The sequence below is a fragment of the Rhinoderma darwinii genome, chromosome 3 (genome assembly GCF_050947455.1).
Source record: "Rhinoderma darwinii isolate aRhiDar2 chromosome 3, aRhiDar2.hap1, whole genome shotgun sequence".
Lineage (NCBI taxonomy): Eukaryota > Metazoa > Chordata > Amphibia > Anura > Rhinodermatidae > Rhinoderma > Rhinoderma darwinii.
The window spans coordinates 231653980-231674937 of record NC_134689.1 but is presented as its reverse complement, the minus strand read 5'-3'; the positions used below and the strand labels follow the sequence as shown (position 1 = coordinate 231674937).

At 38.5% G+C, this 20958-nt stretch overlaps 1 protein-coding gene across 1 annotated transcript in view; it reads left to right on the top strand.

Moving 5' to 3' along the window:
* The window catches only part of PLXNA4 (plexin A4), a 715975-nt gene that overhangs the window by 314665 nt on the left and 380352 nt on the right, over positions 1-20958 (top strand). Inside the window, exon 4 of the mRNA XM_075857507.1 lies at positions 16060-16191. Coding sequence (XP_075713622.1) covers positions 16060-16191 — 132 coding nt within the window. The remainder of the gene's footprint in view (positions 1-16059; positions 16192-20958) is intronic.

Genomic DNA, 20958 nt, shown 5'->3' with positions numbered 1-20958 from the left:
CGGGTACAGACAACTCTTTAAAGAGACCACTGCATACATTTTAGGGATCAGGGGCGGACATACCGCATGTGCAGCCGGTGCAGCTGCACAAGGGCCCCGCGTGGGAAGGGGGCCCGTTCCTCTGCTGGCCGACTCAGTTCTCAGCTGCGCGATGCTGAGGACTGAGACAGAGGCCCGTGGACCACTGGCGTAGCTATAGGGGTCGCAGCGGTCGCAATTGCGACCGGGCCCCGAAGCCAGGGGGGCCCACGGCCCCCCGCACCACATCAATAAAAAGTTACTATAGTAACTCGGGCCGCGGGCCCCTGTTACTATAGTAACATACTTTACTTACCTTCCTGGTTCCGGATCGCAGCGGAGGTCCTGACGTCAGGCGCTGTGCGCAGCACATGACGTCACAGCGCTATGCGCCGCGCACAGCATCGAGACGACAGAACTCCCGCCGCGGCCGAAGAGGAAGGTAAGATAGCCCTGACTGGCGGGGTCCGACTCCTGGGACCCGCCAATCAGCTGTTTTGAAGGGGCCGCAGCACTCGTACGAGAGCTGCTCCCCTTCATTCCTGTCACTTCATTCCGGTCACACTGTGAATCGGTTTCGGCGATTCACAGTGTGGGCGAGTAGTGAAATGAAGGGGAAGCAGCTCTCGTACGAGTGCTGCGGCCCCTTCAAAACAGCTGATTTGCGGGTCCCGGGCGACACATCAGCTATTGATGGCCTATCCTGAGGATAGGCCATCAATGTTTAGGGACTGCACAACCCCTAAGCCTACGATGTAGCAGGCTTAGGGGGCCCATGAGACAGGATCACAGATTGTGTGATGCTGTCTGCTGGGCCCTGTATCTAAGCCAATCACATGGTAGGCTTAGATACATGGCCCATGCGTGATCCTGTCTGCTGGGCCCTGTATCTAAGCCTACCACACTGTAGGTTTAGATACAGGGCCCCAGCACACAGTAATCTTATACTGTATAAGATTACTGTCTGCTGGACCCTGTATCTAAGCCTACCTTGTGGTAGGCTTAGATACAGGGTCCCACAGACAGTATCACACATGGGCCCTGTATCTAAGCCTTAGGGTATGTGCACAGACACTAATTACGTCCGTAAGTGACGGATGTATTTCGGCCGCAAGTACCGGACCGAACACACTGCAGGGAGCCGGGCTCCTAGCGTCGTACTTATGTACGACGCTAGGAGTCCCTGCCTCGCTGTGGGACAACTGTCCTGTACTGTAATCATGTTTTCAGTACCGGACAGTTGTCCGGCAGCGAGGCAGGGACTCCTAGCGTCGTACATAACTATGATGCTAGGAGCCCGGCTCCCTGCAGTGTGTTCGGTCCGGTACTTGCGGCCGAAATACGTCCGTCAATTCCGGACGTAATTAGTGTGTGTGCACATACCCTAACACATGTGTTACTAATCATTTTTTGTGTGTTTTCTTACAGGTTCGGTCGTTGGACTACGGCGGATTCCAGGACTACTTCGATGACAGCTTTTTTTTTTATTAATAAAATGGTTAATGAGGGTTGTGTTTTTTTTTTTTATTTCAATAAAATATTTTTTCTATGTCTTTGTGGTTTTTTTTAAACTATATTACTACCGCCTTAGTAATGGCCGCCGGCTGATTGACAGCATCCATTGCTAAGGCAGGGCTTAGTGTTAGCCGGTGCAGAGGCTAACACTAACCCCCTTTATTACCCCGGTACCCACCGCCACCAGGGGTGCTGGGAAGAGCCGGGTACGATCCAGTACCTGACCATCTGTAGTGATGGTCGGCCACTGGGGTGGCCGCAGGCTGGTATTATCAGGAGGGGAAAGGCCAGATACAGTGGCCCTTCCTACCCTGGTGATGCTAGGCTGCTGCTGCTTTATTGTATCTGGCTGGTTATGAAAATGGGGGGGACGCCACGTCATTTAAAAAATAATTGGAAAGAACGATGTCGGGTCCCCCCCAATTTTCATAACCAGCCAGATACAACACAGCAGCAGCAGGCAGCATTACAAGGGTGGGAAGGGCCACTGTTTTTGGCCTTCCCCAGCCTAATACTACCAGCCTGCGGCCACCCCGGTGCCTGCCCGTCACTACAGCTGGTCGGGTACTGGTTTGTACCCGGCTCTTCCCAGTACCCCTGGTGGCGGTGGGTACCGGGGTAATAATGGGGGTTAGTGTAGACTCTGCACCGGCTAACATTAAGCCTCGCCTTAGTAATGGAGGTTGTCAATCAGCCAGCGGCCATTACTAAGGCGGTGATAATAAAGTTTAAAAAGATACAAGCACATAGAAATTTTTTTTATTGAAATAAAAACACAACCCTCATTAACCATTTTATTGAGAATAAAAAAAACGCCGTCATTGAAGTCCTCGTATCCGAAGTCCAACAACCGAACCTGTAAAAAAAACACAAACACACAAAAATAATCAGTAACACATAAAGAAGCAAAATTATTATTCTTACCTTTCCTGGGTCCAGCGCTGGAGCCGCAATGTCAGCGAGCTGGGCCCTGTATCTAATCCTATCATGTGTGATACAGTCTGCTGAGCTGTGTATCTAATCCAATCATGTATGATACTGTGCTGGGCCCTATATCTAATCCGATCATGTGTGATACTGTCTGCTGAGCCACTGTATCTAATCCTATCATGTGTGATACTGTCTGCTGAGCCACTGTATCTAATCCTATAATGTGTGGTACTGTCTGCTGAGCCACTGTATCTAATCCTATCATGTGTGATACTGTCTGCTGAGCCACTGTATCTAATCCTATCATGTGTGGTACTGTCTGCTGAGCCACTGTATCTAATCCTATCATGTGTGGTACTGTCTGCTGAGCCACTGTATCTAATCCTATCATGTGTGATACTGTCTGCTGGGCCACTGTATCTAATCCTATCATGTGTGATACTGTCTGCTGAGCTGTGTATCTAATCCTATCATGTGTGATACTGCCTTCTGAGCCACTGTATCTAATCCTATCATGTGTGATACTGTCTGCTCAGCCACTGTATCTAATCCTATCCATAGTTTATAGGGTCGTAGTGCTATAGATATGCTATGCTGTCTCCTATACACACACTTTTTTTTGGGGCGGACACATATGTATTGGGGCTATTTCCCGGACATTTTAAGCCCTGAGGGTATGTTCACACGGCAGCGTCTGTTACGGCTGAAATTACTGTGCTGTTTTCAGGAGAAAACAGCACCGTAATTTCAGCCGTAATGGCATGTGCAGGCGTCTTTTGCTGCGTCCACTACGGAAGTAATTGAAGCTGGTTTTCCATGGAGTCCATGGAAAACGGCTCCATTTACATCTGAAGAAGTGACAGGCAGTTTTTTACGCGCCGCCTTTCGACAGCGGCGCGTAAAAAAAAATGACCATCGGCACAGAACATCGTAAGACCCATTCAAATGAATGGGCAGATGTTTTCCGACGCTTTTGAGCCGCATTTTCGGATGTAATTCAATGCTAAAACGCCCAAATTACGTCCGTAAATAGTGTGTGTGTGAACCCAGCCTTAGTGACGCCCCGGCTGCTAGTGCTGCATTGTTGGGTCACTTAGGAGACCCAGCGATGCAGCTGAAAGCGGACCGTCGGCCATGAGAAGTTTGCGGGGTGGGGGGGGGGGCCCTGGCACATTATCTGCACAGGGGCCTTTTGCAGTCTGTGTCCGCCACTGTTAGGGATATTTAGAAAGCCTGCATGATGGCTTTGAAAATCTCTTGTGGTAACAGTCAGCCATTAGGTGTAAGAACCTTTTAAGTCGTAGGCATCATTTGATAGGTGTATTCAATCCTCAGCCTTTGTACAATAGACACTTGTATTGTCTCTGAACTTCTAACCTTGCCTTGTCTGTCTCTGACCTCCTGTTGAAACCGCTTTGTCTTCAGTTACACTGACCGGGTTACCGCGGCTCCCTGACAGAGGATCGCTGCCTCCGCCAGAGTTCACTTTGTAACATATACTTCACTGGCAATAAGGTGAAAGCATCGGGATATTTAACACTTTCTCCTGCAGAGTTAATTGATGCAAGTGTAAAATGTCACATTGCTATTAACAGAATTATACATTAACTATGAAATGTAGACAACATTCATTGCTTGTTGTTGATATAATATAATATACGCCTATTCTCTAAATTGCTTCCTTTATGAGCGGGAATAATCTGACAATAGATCAAGACAGTAGCAGGGAAATACATCTCCTTACAGCCCATCAGTAGACACATTTTTATTTTTTACAACGACTATTCACGTTCCTACTGTTAAGCATGGCCTGTATTCTGCTGATGATCTTCCCACGTCCTGGACCCATCCATGCCCTGCCCAATTATTAGACTGCTGTTTTTAAACACAGGGTGACATTTTTATAGTAAAAATGTATTTTAATCTACTTAAAAAGATGAGTAACTTTGTAAATACATTACATTACATAACTTGTCTTGCACTGTATCCCGTAATATAGATTAGCAGTCACAATTCTTCTGGTCGCCATTAGGAACAGTCAACATGCTTGTTGACAGACACATCCCTTTTAACTTCACTAAGCTACTATAATGAAGTGGATCAGTCAGGTTTTTTCTACATCATGTTACTTTGCAGTGCCTGTTGTAAAAGCTACACTAAATTTTTTAATAATCAAATAAACTTCTGTGCAAACATTGATCTAGAAAAGAGTGCTGGAAGATTTTAGTTCTGAAGTATTATGAATACAGCTCTGAACTATACTACTAGCTGTAATGCAGGATCAGCACGAGATAAGTAATGTAGTGTTTTTATTAAATTATACAACTTTTTATGTAGAATAATTCTATATGTAATCAGACAAATGTTGTATGAAGGGGGATATATTCTTTAAATAGTGTCCAAAAAGCATCTTCATCTCATGCTACTTATTTGTTCTCTATAGGACTCTAAGCACAGCATATTCTATTTGACTTCTATCTATCTATCTATCTATCTATCTATCTATCTATCTATCTATCTATCTATCTATCTATCTATCTATCTATCTATCTATCTATCTATCTATCTATCTATCTATCTATCTATCATCTATCTATCTATCTATCTATCTATCTATCTATCTATCTATCTATCTATCTATCTATCTATCTATCTATCTATCTATCTATCTATCTATCTATCCAATATCTATCTATCTATCTATCTATCTATCTATCTATCTATCTATCTATCTATCTATCTATCTATCTATCTATCTATCTATCTATCTATCTATCTAATATCTATCTATCTATCCAATATCTAGCAGTCTATTTATCACTTAAAACTAATAAATTGTTATAGTCACAAGTCAATTAGAATTTAAAACTAAAGTCATGTAACGTAAAGTAGCATTTCAGTAAACTGAGATTCTTTTGGTTTCTCATTCAGGTTTGTGTCACCATTAATTAGCTGAGGCTAGATTGTGACATCATGCTATCCTGCTTGTATAAATTTCCTAAGACAAGGGCAACGAGGGAGAAACATTATGCTTGTATGCTAGCCTCTGAAGACGTCTTTTGTTTTGAGATTTGGATTGAGTGACTGAAACATGATCCCACTCTCACTGTACCCCACAAAGTATCAGTCAACAGAACAGCTTGAGAATACTTAGGATACGCCATTTCTTCTTACATAGAACCCTATATATGAGCTATACACATAGTAACAAATTAAATATGTCATTTTACACACCATTCCGTTTTATAACAATGCATATTAGCAAGGCAAGCAATACCACCAGAGAATCAATCTGTAAATAGTACCGCAAATGCATGAATCGCTTGACTATATTCCCATGTTACTTTGGCCATACATTTTGGCATAACTGGCAAGATGATATTCCACGCACAATCACATATTTATGCGTATGTTGAAAAGCATTACAATGTATTATTTGTTATTTGTGTGATTGTGTATTGGTTTTATATTGTGTATATTTGTGTGGTCATTGTGCCATCCTAAGAGGAACTGTCCAGTCCCATGCCTACTATGCCTATATGGTAAAACAGTATGCCTTGCCCGCACATTCTTATATTTTTTATTTGCTGCCATGGTAGAGTCGAGTTGTTTACATTGCCCTTCAGCTATATCTTCTAATAAGAATTTCTGTAAAAGGTTTGACTTTCATTCTAAAAAAATGATGTACCTGAAACCAAGCAATATGAGTACATTCTTTAGAAATTGTATGAGGAGCTTTGTCCCAATTTTGTAGCCAGGTGACATTTTCTAATTAACCCCTAAGGTATTAATTAAACTACAGAGTACATCAGAAGCTTTTTCTATCTTCTCTAAATATACTAAAGTAATGCCCAGTGTTCTCCAGCCTGTGACCTGCAGGGAAATGTAACTCAAGAATAAAATGCTAAGACCAAAACAAATTAAATAGACAAAGGTTCAAGTGCGATATTACTATACTGAAAAAATGAAATTTGTAAAAGTATATGTCAATGGCACAGACAGTTTATAAGACAATACATTGTGAAGTATTTTAAGACCATACAATATTGTGATAGATACAGGATTTATTTAAGCTACAAATATCTTATTTGGCCTCATGTCTATAAACTAGTTCAGACAAGCATCAGAGAAGTTACCCAAAGAACTGATTCATATGTCATTATGACTGTCATACGATGATTGGTTGCTACATGTATCCTTCACGTATTGACGACAACCCCTTTCCATCTGCCTTATTAGTGCATACAGGAATCATTGAGAGGAATCCAGATCAAGGGACCCCTACCGTTTACTAGCCACTAAGAAAGAGCAGTTCTCCCTCTTGCCAACCTGGTTAGTCCATGTATTACATTGTCGGGCATTCATTTGAATGACTGGCATGTAATTCTACTGCAGCAACCAGCCGAAAATTGTAGAAACTGGACTTAAAATTTTAAGCTGGCTTTATTTGAAAAAGGGGTTTTAATGATGAGACAATTCCATGAAACATGAAACCTCTGCTCATTCTATCCTTATCGCCGGGTTCATAGAAAAGTCCAAGAGTTTGGGTTATAAATGGGAAGAGTTCTATGGAGGATGTGTTAATATAGTTATGATATATAAAATGTCTTAATATAAACAACCATGGTAAGGTATAATAATTCAGAGGCGGTCATATCTTTCAGCGTTCAGTATATATGTTTAAAAATGTGAAATATTCAAGTTTTAGTAAAGGGATTTCTCAGGAATTGGGGAGATTCTTACAGCTCTTTCAGGGTACTAGATGAGTAAATAAAAACTGTTTCCTTGTGGTGGTCTTTACTGATGTATGTAATATGCAGAAAAAAAATCCTATTTGGTGTAATGTCACATACATTTTTGCTGCAGTCATACCCATTGCAGCAGAAAGAGCTTAACTTGTCTGAATTTGGAGAAATCATTCTGAAAAAGAAAATACTATATCATGATTAGGACATGGCCAAAAATAATCTTGTGTCTGTAGTAATTTTTGTTCATGAGAGATCTTGTACCTGCATAAAAGCTCTTGGTTTTCATTGTCATACTGAGATCTGGAGTTATAGGTTAGATTATGGTTATTATCATTATTTACCATATCTTGTTTTAAAAATCAATTACGTAGGATACTATCTGGTTATTTTTGTAACTAAAAGTTCTTCTTTAAAATCCAGTTCTATTATTGCATATACAAGTGAAGCTTATCTCATTTAGTGCCTATGTCTGTCTTCTTTATAATATATTATTTTCTCTGTGTGCTGAGAAGCTTAGCACTTCAGCTGACGATGCAATGAGCTAAATGATAAGCAAGGCAGATGTATGTGGAAGTACGAGGTCAGCATTGACTGTAGGCTCCAGGCAGAAATTCCCCACTTTCCACTTCATTTGTGATGTTTACATTAGTTGGTGTAGAGGACATTTGCTGACTTGGGTCCCTCGGCTCTTAACTGTCTTTTTTGTCTTAAACACAATACTAAAGAGATAAGCCCTTTGCTAACAGTGGCTAAGCATAGACTACAAAAAGGTTAGAAATACTTCAGGAGATTTTTTTTTTCTCAAGACCTGATATTTAATGATAGTAATAGGTCACCCTGTGCTAGTTATTTCAGTTCATGGGAGCTTTTGGGGATAGGATCACATTTAACCTTTCTTTTATTTGAGGTTGAACAAAGGTTCCTTTATCCTTTTCATACCCAATGATAGATACAATGGTATATCCATGTACTATATTTGTTGGTCTTTGGATTCATCAAAATGTGATATGTTAAAATATATATGGAACATCTGTAGCCTATGTCTATACAGTGCCGATCATAAATGGTAGTTACTGTCTTGTGTACTTAATATTGAATGTCAATATTTGCAATACATCATGAAGATTCTAGAAATAAACATTAAGTTTGATACCCTCCATGTGGTCTTATTAAAATTACATAGAACCCAGAATGCTTGAAAAATGTCAATATTGCTATAAGTAGTGAAACTGTGAAAATTTGCTTTACTGGGGATTTACCACCTGGAAAAATCTACTATTAAGGAACCATATTCAGCTCATTTATGATAATGGAGTTGTTATAAAGTTTAACCTCCATAAAAGGAGATTCCACGCTTGGCATATTACAAGCAAAGCAAATTTTTAAAGTGGCACTCATCTCTAGTCTTCAAAGCAACATTTAGGCCCAATTATTTTTAATCTCTGTATTAATGACATTGTCGATAATCATGATAGTAAGGTGACAGTTTTGTTGACAATACAAAACTTTGTAGGACATTTAAAACTCAGCTTACAAAAAAAAAACATGGGTGATGATTTAACATTGATAAATGTAAAGTAATGCACCTAGGACACAATAATTGAATTAATGCATATACATTAAACAGAATAAAACTGGGGGTAATGGAACAAGAGAAGGACCTGGCTATTCTGGTTACAAATAAGCTAAGCAGCACTCAATGTCAAGCAGCAGCTGCAAAAGTAAATAGGATTTTAGGGTGTATAAAAAGAGAGATAAAAACCTGCGATTCAAATGTAATATTACCCCTCTATAAATCCCCTGTAAGGCCACATCTTGAGAATATGTAATTCAGTTTAGGCTGCAAATTCTAAAAAGGAGAATTGGAGAGGGCTTAAAGGTGGGCAACTAGATTATTAAATAGAATGGGAGGTGTCGCTTACAATAGAAGGCTAGAGAAATTTGGCTTGTTCGGCTTGGAAAAAAGAAGCCTTAGGCTACATTCACACGAGCAAATTAGATTTGCGCACGTGAAAAACGCGCGTGAATCTGGTTCGTATGTGTACCGTTATGCATCAGTGTGCTTTGCGAGTGGCATGTGTTATTCACACACTCACAAAGCACATGTGCATCTGTGTGTGGTGCGTGATTTCCACGCACCCATTGACTTCAATGGGCGCATAGGTGTGTGAAAACGCACCAATGTAGGACATGCAGTGAGTTTCACACAGCGGACTCTCGCTGCGTGAAAACTCACGCATGTGTGAACGGCCCCATTGAAATCAATGAGTCCGTGTGCTGCGTGTGATTTCATGTGCAGCACGCGGACGTTGTTCACGTTCATGTGAATGGGCCCTTAGAGGTGATCTTATTTACATGTATTGTGTGTTGTCAATACAAAGAACTAGCACATAATCTGTTCTTTCCGAGGACTTTACAAAGGACCAGGGGACATTCATTGCATGTAGAAGAAAGACGGTTCAGACCTCAATATAGGAAAGGGTTCTTTACAGTTAGAGTAATCAAACTATGGAATGCCCTACCCCGAAAGGTAGTGATGGTAGATACTATGTCAGCATTTAAAAAAAGGCTAGATGCTTATTTACTGACAAATGGCATTGAAGGTTATAACTAGTCTAACATTGAAAGACGTGTAATTGATTGAGAAAAGTTGAACTTGATGGACTTGTGTCTTTTTTTCAACCTATGTTAGGCTTCGTTCACATCTGCGCTAGGGCTCCGGAAGGGATCTGATGCCAATGGTTTCCATTTGTCTCGTTGTGTAAGGGTTCTGTTGTTTTGATGGAACCAATATCGTAGTCGACTATGCTATTGATTCCGTCAAAATAACGGAACCCTTGCACAACTGAGACAAACGGAAACCATTGGCACCGGATCCTTCACCATTAAAATCAATGGTGATGGAAACGGAAACCTATGGTTTCCATTTGTGTCTGTCAGGGCTCCGTTCCAACGGAAAGCTCTGACGTAACATCAGAACAGAGCCCTAGCGCAGATGTGAACGAAGCCTAACTATGTGTTGGAATGGCATGCAGCCAATGGTAGCTTATTAGGGAAGGCTTCATGGTAGACTTTGGTGCTCTGTTACCTTGACCATCAATAAGTACACCGCTTGCTTCATCTTTATTTGATAGGCTTGTCTGCGAAAACCCCCCGCAATGGTTTGCTGACCCATCTCTTCTCCAACAATGAATGTGGGTTTTATGTTTAGTAATTGTAGGACATGTAAAACTATAAATGATTGGTTGATATAGCATACTGTAATAAATTAATAAGTGTATCATCATTCAGGAGTAAAAATTTAATTGGTTGAAAGAAAAGAAAGAATACTGGAACGGAACTCCAAAACTGTAAGGGAACATCTAGCTTTATAAGTTAATGGTTTTAGCTACCTCATTTGGAGACATAAATATGAAAAATTGAAAAAAAGATCCCATACTGTTCAATTGTTTCTGAATATGAGAACATTTTGGGCAGAATAATTTTAGCAGGCTTTTTGCATAATAATCTCCGACTGAGGAAGAAAATTGGGTATAATGTTAGATCAATAGTAAAAGAAAATGGAACTGAAATCAATGAAACAGCATGAATTCATCATCATAATAATAACGTTCTGACATTAGATTAGAACACAGTTTTGTTTCTCCTAGCCCAATATTCACCTGCTCTGAGACATGTGTGCCAAGACAATAGCCATACATATTAGTAAGGAAATTGATATGGAGGTAATTAACTGTAGACTGCCTTACATTCACATAGGGCTACACGATGTAAGTGGGAGTTAGTGACCGACGTTCTTACCAAAGTATTGTACATTATGTGAGGAAATAACAAATGTCCTGTAAAATTATGGACAACCTTCTCAATTGTTTTGATTGTTCATGTATTATTTTAAGCCTAATTTATCTAAAAAAAAAAACAAAGTCAGGTGTGACTACAATTAACCCCAATATCTCTATTTCCCCCCATGTCGCATTCACAAGCGCCCCTTTAGCTGAGATATGAGGAGTTTTTTTTGGTGGGATCCACACAATTAAAAGCTGCTTTATTCGTCCCTTTGTCTGCTTATGACATGGAGGAAACACTGTGGTTTAAATCAATTGTTATTTTTTTTCTTTGCTTTCTAATAAAATCATGGTTCTGCAAAATAAAAAAAACACCTTTTTTTTCACCCTTGATGAAGCTAATACCCTATTTTTATACCATATGCATAATGTTAATCTTTTGAGTGAAACTTCCTATATATCTCAATCCATAAAAGCTGTTTTCGGGGGTGTTGGGTTGTACTTTTTGTCACTATATTATACCGACCGATGTCCCCCAAAGCTATTTTTGGCTGAAGACTGCCTAAAATATCTTTCTTTAATCAATAAGTCAATTACTCAGCAACTACATTTGTTTTTATTGATTGACAATTAGTTGCATCCAATACATTACCTTTTAGATGTCAGCAAACAATAGAAATATTTTTAGGTTTTAATTACTACCTGGAGAAATTCCACCAGTAAACAGAGGACGCATACAAATTTCTTGCAAAGCAGCTGTGCCCACCCTGCCCCTGTGCTAGGAGCTTATGTGAAGGCACTACTTGGATGACAAGTGGCCCACTTAATAAAACCCAACTCTTTTTTATTGAACTAATTTCTTTTGTATCCTTATCTTAAACACAAAACAAATAAAAGGGCAAATGCCCTTCCATTTTTTCGGAAAGGACATATTGAAGCATGAGCACTGTTCTGTCACAATACCTTCTAATCTCTGTCTTGAGTGACACATGATAAGGAGCGTGCTTTGATGCATAAACACAGAGAAAGGGAATTATTGGCATTAAAGCAACGCTATCTCTTCCAACTCTGGAGTTCAATTACAAGAAAATAGACAGACAGAACTGTTAACTTTTTGAATGGCCTTTTCTATCATGACACATTTAATTAACAGGCATATTAACCTTTTATAAATCATGAAATAGCTATAAAACAGCAATACTACTTAGGCAAGTGATTTCATACATGGAAATGTTCATTTATGGAAAGTCTGGCTGTCGCTTTTATTATATACAGTGAATCAGTATATAACAAATTAATTCGTTGTCACTTCAGCACAATCGCTACAATATTTCTTTATTAATTATTTAAGAAACATGAGTTGATTTTGAAGCATGCGGACAAATGTTATGTTATCTAAGAGTAATTGTATAAAAGGTAATCCTAATAAATAATCCTACTAAAAAGCAGGTACTTTAAGTTCAGTTATTGCATCCGTTTTCCAAGCTTCTGAGATTTTAACAGAAAAGGATAGGACAGAATGAAGCAGCTAGCAGTTAAGCATTTTAGAATTCTATTTTTTGGAGGAATGAAGGGTTAAAGGGATTTTCCTACTATCAACATTGATCACCTATCCACAGGTGATATATGTTGCACGCACTGGTTGGATATCCACCATCACTAGGACTTGTCACAGCTGAGTGAGCAAGTATGGATGTTTCTGTATCTCTCATGGAGCTGTATGGATTGAAAGCATGCATGCTTGACCACCATTTCATACAACTCCTCCTCACCTGCGATATATTGGTGAGGAGGAACAGGGGACTGAAATCCCCAATACTAGGGATCATGAGGGTCCCGTCTGTGAATAGGTAATAATTATTGTTCTTGAAAACATCCCTTTAAATGATGAGCATTAGTTATATCTCCATATACCACAAATGCCATACATATTCTGATACCATTTATGCAAAAAATTTTCAGAGCATGACTCAAATCATAAACTAAAATTATATTGTGCCATGACATATCAACATGCACTTTAGAACAGTGGTTACACATCCAGAGAACAAACAAGTTTATAATTCATTTGGATTTTTGGATTAATCGTCCATGTATGTCATTATATTATATATAAACTGAGGTTGTCACTTCTTGGTATACTTCTAAAAAACCATGCTGCTACTTCTAAGTGGAATATTAGGAACTACCGCCTCTACTTCTAGCTTTGTACCTATAACATAAAAGAAACTTTTATCCTAGACTTCAGAAAGATATTTTTCAGCAGATATTGGGATCATCCACAAAACAAAGCTGTGACTGGCAGCAGTGAAGCGGATTTCGGGTTAAAGACCCAAGTCAAGTTGACTTGTGGCAACTTGAGAACACAAAGCTAGACGCAGAGCAGATGTTCTCTCAATAGGCACCTTACGTTCTGTTCTGCTTTGATAAAGCTTTCAGTGTTTCTCACCTGCTAACATAGCTTGCATTTTCATGTATTATTACACTGCAGATAGCATGTCACATTTCTGTTAATATATATCTCTTGCAGGACAATTATGACCCACATACTATTTAATGTTGAGGCAGATTTGGCTTCAAATAATAAAAAGTGATGCTGTAATTTTTATTATAATTGGTATCTAAATATAGATAGATAGATAGATAGATAGATAGATAGATAGATATGAGATAGATATGAGATAGATACATAGATAGAGAGAGAGAGAGAGAGATAGATGGATGGACGGACAGACAGACAGCCATGAGATAGACAGACAGACAGACAGACATGAGACAGACATGAGATAGACAGACATGAGATAGACAGACATGAGATAGATAGACATGAGATAGATAGATAGATAGATAGATAGATAGATAGATAGATAGATAGATAGATAGATAGATAGATAGATAGATAGATAGATAGATAGATAGATAGATAGATTAGATAGATAGATATGAGATAGATAGATATGAGATAGATAGATAGATAGATAGATAGATAGATAGATAGATAGATAGATAGATAGATAGATAGATAGATAGATAGATAGATAGATATTGGATAGATAGATATTGGATAGATAGATAGATAGATAGATAGATAGATAGATAGATAGATAGATAGATAGATAGAAGTCAAATAGATTATGCTGTGCTTAGAGTGCTATAGAGAACAAATAAGTAGCATGAGATGAAGGTGCTTTTTGGACACTATTTAAAGCATATATCCCCCTTCATACAACATTTGTCTAGATAGATAGATAGATAGATAGATATGAGATAGATAGATATGAGATAGATAGATAGATAGATAGATAGATAGATAGATAGATAGATAGATAGATAGATAGATAGATAGATAGATAGATAGATAGATAGATAGATAGATATGAGATAGATATGAGATAGATATGAGATAGATATGAGATAGATAGATAGATAGATAGATAGATAGATAGATAGATAGATAGATAGATAGATAGATAGATAGAAATGAGATAGATAGATAGATAGATAGATAGATAGATAGATAGATAGATAGATAGATAGATAGATAGATAGATAGATATTAACGTGGTTAAATTACCTTATAATCTCAGTACTGCAGATAATATAAGGGTATGTGCACACGATAGCAGGCATTTACGTCTGAAAAGACAGACTGTTTTCAGGAGAAAACAGCTGCCTCGTTTCAGACGCAAATGCTCCTCCTCGCATTTTGCGAGGCTTCTCTGACAGCCGTAAATTTTGAGTTCAATGAAGAACGGCTCAAATTACGTCTGAAAGAAGTGTCCTGCACTTCTTTTGACGAGGCTGTATTTTTATGCGTCGTCGTTTGACAGCTGTCAAACGACGACGCGTAAATTACAGGTTGTCTGCACAGTACGTCGGCAAACACATTCAAATGAATGGGCAGATGTTTGCCGACGTATTGTAGCCCTATTTTCAGGCGTAAAACGAGGCATAATACGCCTCGTTTACGTCTGAGAATAGGTCGTGTGAACCCAGCCTAAGAATCCACTCAGAAGTAATTTTTTCATCCCTTGTGATTGTTTAACTGAATATGTGTGTGATTGTGTGTGTGTGTGTGTGTGTGTGTGTGTGGTGTGTAATGTTCACTCTACTTATTAGAATTCCTGCAAGGTTTATTATATGAATATAATGCTTTGTAACTTCTGTGTGACTCCACGTCAAATAAAAAATAAACGTAATGATTTATACTAAAATAGTTTAAAATAGTCTCTTGATTTTACATTACCAACCTTAACAGAATGTACAAGCCAAAATTTTCCTCTTCCTGGATCTGTCTTTGTACTTTGACCACAATAATTTATAGGGTCATTTCTATGTGTAACCTTCTGTCAATCAAATAGTTTTACCTGCTGAGATCAATTTGTATGACTTTCAGATTTTGCTCTTTATAAACTGATCAGAGACTATGAGGCATTTTTGGCAAGTTAAGCTTTTAAAAGTGCTGACAACTTATTTTGGCTTTAACATTAAGAAGTGAGTGACCTCTGTAACTGTTAAGAGTCAATATGAATATGACAGTAACTTTCATTATATGGCACAAGTCTAGCCAATCCGGACTCAGTGCAGTGACAATGCAGTACTTATTACATATTCTAAAAGTGTTATCAGGTTTAATTTATGCACCTAATATAAAATAGTGTGGTAAAAATGTATTTTGGAAAGGAGCAGGATCACTGTCACCTCTCAACAGTCACAAAATATCTTAATTTCTTATACAAAATCTGCTAGAACATAAAGGAATAGGTGAGCACAATCCCTGGTTACGTCTATTGGGGCTTAAAAATTAACCATGGACAGTGCTTTAAATACATTATATGTCTTAAGTGGCACTAAGTGGGCGAAAGGAATTATGTCATTTGATATTTAACAAAAAAAAAGTAATGTGTACTATACCTTGTATCTTCCCATTGTTTATCTTTTGTTAAAGAAATTATTACTACAATAATAATAAATCTACAAAGCAATGTATTATTAACTTATTAATTTATTATTATTTTTGTAATTTGTTAGGCTAAAAACCCCATCTATCTTTTTCATTTCAGATTCGAGTTGATGGCCCCATCAGTGGAGCGTTACAATATGAAACCATCCAGGTGGTGGACTCCGGCACTATTTTAAGGGATATGGCCTTTACAAAGAATGAGGAACAGCTTTTTGTCATGTCGGAGAAGCAGGTTGGTTCCTTTTAATGTGTCTCTGTGTTGACTATTGCTCATTAAAGAAACATAGCCTGGAAAAACAATGCCAGCAAACACAGTTAATGCCAGCTATAACCAATACCATCATTATCATGGTCTTTAAAAGAACATCTCCAGGTTCAGAATTCTGAGAAATGTTCAGTATACGTTATAACAATTACCCAATGATGACCCCTATGCTTCATGTTTCCTTTGTAAGTCTTTTGTAGTTAGGTTGTCCTTTGCCAGATGCCCGTGGTTAAACAAAACATAACACCATGTGCTCTGGGAAGTGTGAAGCTGGCAAGACTCCAGTCATGCCTTCTGTACCAGGACATAAACACATGGTTTTACTCCCATCATCTGCTTAAAACTTCAAACAAACATGACAGCTGATCTCTGTGCACCAAAAGAGTTGCCCTTGATGGAAGTTGCTGGGTAGGACATCTATGATCCAACCAGTACAGGCAGGTTTAACTGCAACTTCGAAAACCTGATTTGGGAATATTGTGGACACTATTGCTAATGAGATTTTCCGAGCATATGTTCAGAAGGCTATTTCCTAGTGCACAATAAAGCCTGATTCTCCTATGAGAGCAACAACTCTTCAAGCATTGCCATGGTTACTACATGAATTGTGGTGAAAGGAACGATGAGGTGTCAGAAATGGGAAGGACACAGTGGTGTGAACAGTAGGGAAATGTAGCAGAATGTGTTGCATCCAAAGAAGTTTTAAAATTAATGAGGACCTCAGAGCGGAATAATTGCTGTTCTGTATTCTGGCTTATGTTTCGTTTTCTCTTGATAATTAATAATGAAGGGACCTTTTCTACCTGTGATATACAAAGTGCATTGATGGCTCACTGTGAGCCCCTTCCACACATGATCAAGGAAAAAAATGTTGTTAGTGATTTGCAAACAGCATTAAACATTGTAAAAGCAAATTCCTAATTTCTAATGGTTTAGTTCATTTTTGGAGTCTAGCTGTTTACTGTTTTGTTTCATACAAGGCAAAGCATTAAAAATCTCTTCCAGAGGCACTTTTGTTTTATCTCAAATTCTTAAGGTTATTTTACCTAAAAAATTAAAACTGCTAGGGTGACTGTTATAGTCTATATGTTAGGTGTAAAAATATCGTTTTGTTTTTTTTTATTTTATTTGACAATTTGTGAATTAGACTAAATGCATTGTGAAAAAAAAAAAGGAAAGTGTGATTTACCTTGAAGGATAATTTTAAATGTATAAGCTGATTTTACCAAAAATTGCAGAGCCAAATACTTCAGTCAATGTAACTTATAAAATGCTGCTGGTGGATTTTTGGTAAGAGTATCTGTGACTCACTAAAAATGTTGATGTTCCTGATTTATAAAATCTGATGTTTCGGATCTTAGTGCTTTGAATGTCCCCCATTTAACACAATGCTATTTTTAGGTCCAACTTTCTGTGCAGACAAATTTCTTATTATATATTTTGGACAATTAGAGCTCAGTTGTTTTGTTTTTTTCAGAGCTCCAAATCCCCTGCATAGACTCAACAAATAAGTAATGAATTGCAGCCACCACTAGGGTGAGTTTACTGCATACTTCTTTATTATTGAGTTCAATGTATAAATCGTATGCAGAAAGTTCCTAAGCTCCACCAAGTGGTGGCGGAAGCAAGTCTACATTTCATAATTTTACTTTTTTTCATATAAATCTATGCAGGGGATTTAGGCTTCTGTATCAGATAAAACAGAGCTTGCTATAAAGATATTTGAAGAAAATAATCAAAACATTTGGATTGCTGAAGATAACAAAAAATTGTATTTAAGGGTGGGCATTCACTTTAAACAACAGTAATCAATTATAGTGGAGTTAGTTTCCTTGTGCAGTTTAATATTGAAAGGTAAATCTATAAAAAAAAATCAGAATACTGCATTTATCTCCAATGTTCTTGTACACATTCATATAGCATCTATTTCTCATACACCCTTAAGGTTCTAGTGCACTTTTTTATTTTGTCTCAAAATACATAAGTGGAAAAACATCCTGGCCCTCCCCAGTTATTGATAATAAAAGGTACATGTCACTGTTTCCCTATTAGGAATTACATAGCGGGTGCACTTCCAATTGTATAATGTCTGGCCAAAACCTAGCGCCGCCTCCCATATTCAGCCAGTCAGAGGCACAATGGTGGCTCACACAATTTCTAATTTCCCATTCTAATGAGTCTAAAGGAACATAAGCCCTTGTAGCATCTTGAATTGCTTAGTAAGGCCAATTGAATGGTAATTCATTATTTGCATATAGAGAAATATGTCCTACCCCTATACTGGGAAGTAGTTTTAGCAGTGCTAGATAAGGAAAGCATTGATGTATGGAGTACACCTTGATATTGATTCCGTTAAGTTCTACTCAGCCAACCATACAGGTTTCTTTTAGCAGAAATATAGGTCCCATGCATTTACTATTATTGATGCAGTAGACTACAGTATTTGTGTTGTAGAAGTAGAGGAGAAACTACATCTCTTTATCATTGTTCCCATCTTTAGAGATATTTGTTTTGAACTTGAATTGTATTGTCAGGAAACAAATTTCTAACCACACAGTGAGAATTGTCATTTCTATTCTTCTCCTGTTATGTTATGGGTTCATGTCGTAGATTATTGTCCAAGATAAGCAGGCATTTCCCCGACAGAATCCTAGAAACTAATCATCTTTGACATTGTTTGTTCTGCCCTCAGGATTAGTTGATGTTCCAGATAGTCTTATAAAGTAAAACATAAAATATATTTAAGTATGTTGAGAAGATTTACTGTTAAACCTCAAGGAAGAACAGCAGCAACAATCCAAAGTCTCACATGGTTTTGGTTTTTAATATAATTGTTATTTATAGTAATGTGATTTCAGTCCAGCCAATCAGGAAACCGTCAAGAGAATGTCTATCATCCTTTGCTTGTCTTTTTAGCTGATTTAGATTGTTTTTTGTTATTTTTAATAACCTGGAATGGAACAGAAATGTTCTTTTGTGCTTCCTAGATTAGTTACAGCTGCAGAAGTCTTCATTATATCATCAGCCAAAACAAAATCTGACTGGTGAATTAAATGACTTAATTTGTTAGAACTTTCTGATTTTGGGTCTTCTCTACAATATTTCTATATGTTAAATGATAATTATTTCTGCACATATTTAGCAACATATAGACATTTACAGGTCTAGGTTAAAACTGCCCACATAAAGTTGACACTTGCTAAAGCTGAGAAAGGCACAATTAGGGTATGTTCACACGGCCTATTTACGGACGTAATTCGGGCGTTTTTGCCCCGAATTACGTCTGAAAATAGCGCCTCAATAGCGTTGACAAACATCTGGCCATTGAAAGCAATGGGCAGAAGTTTGTCTGTTCACACGAGGCGTAATTTACGCGCCGCTGTCAAATGACGGCGCGTAAATAGACGCCCGCGTCAAAGAAGTGACCTGTCACTTCTTTGGCCCTAATTGGAGCCGTTATTCATTGACTCCAATGAATAGCAGCGCCAATTACGTCCGTAATTGACGCGGCGTTCAAGCGCCTGCACATGCCGTTACGGCTGAAATTACGGGGATGTTTTCAGGCTGAAACATCTCCGTAATTTCAGCCGTTACGGACGCCCTCGTGTGAACATACCCTTACATGTAAAGTTCAACTCCGCCAAAAACGTAAGTTTAACTTGTGTACTATTAAGGAACTACATGTGTCAATTGCATACCTGTTTTTTTTGTTCTTGCTGCTTCCAAAACTAGATATCAGATCCACCACACTGGGGTTACTGCATAGTAACAGTCCAAACTAGGTTTGGTGACAAATTGTCTCTACTTAAGTCAATGGGGATACATATGTCACTTATAAGCAACAGAACTTCCTGTATGATGTTAATGCAATCTTTACATAGACTGTTCCACACAGGATTCCCACCGGGGAAGGCACAAACTCATATTATAGTCACTGATGATTATGGTTATAATAAGGAAGATTAAAGTTCAGTCTCACTGTACTTTATAATCTCTGCTTTAAGAGAATATTAAGGGAAGCAGGGAGTGGACCATCTGTCTAAGTGCTCAATGCAGGGATTTCAAAGTGAGTCCCTGAAGTTCAGAATGATCACTGCTGGGTTGACAATCATTTAGCCCACAACTATTGGTCCTGATTAATGCAGTAATATGTATGCTTGGCTCTGCTGAACATGCATAGTATATTGTGCGTGTAACTTGCATATATGTATGGTTGTGCCGCCTACCCTTTATCCTCCTAAAACAGAACCAGCAGGCAAAAATGGTACTAACTCCAGCTGGTTATGTGATTTTAAGGCAACATGGGGCATTGGTAGCATAGTACAGGGGAAGGGAAAGCAGGGTGAAATCTAAAATTCAGGATGGTGTCTGATCATAGGCAGACAGGAGGCTGGACTGCAGAGAAGTCAGTACAATAAATATAAAATAAGCACAGAAGCTGGATAGACAATCAGGTGAGGGGTGCTATGATGGAAAGTTGTGTTTCTTCTTGGGATTCTATTTAACCCGTTAATGACGAGCAATGAATATATCAGTCACAAGCAGGTGCTTGTTCCTTCATAGCGACGGATATATCCGTCGTTTTGATCTCGTGGATACTGAAAGTGTCACACCAAGGAGATAAGCAGCAGGAGCATGGCTGTTATACACAGCCTGGCTCCTGCCCCAACTGCCGGAATCGAAGCGCTCTCTGATTCCGGCAGTTTAACCCATTAGATGCCCCTGTCAATAATG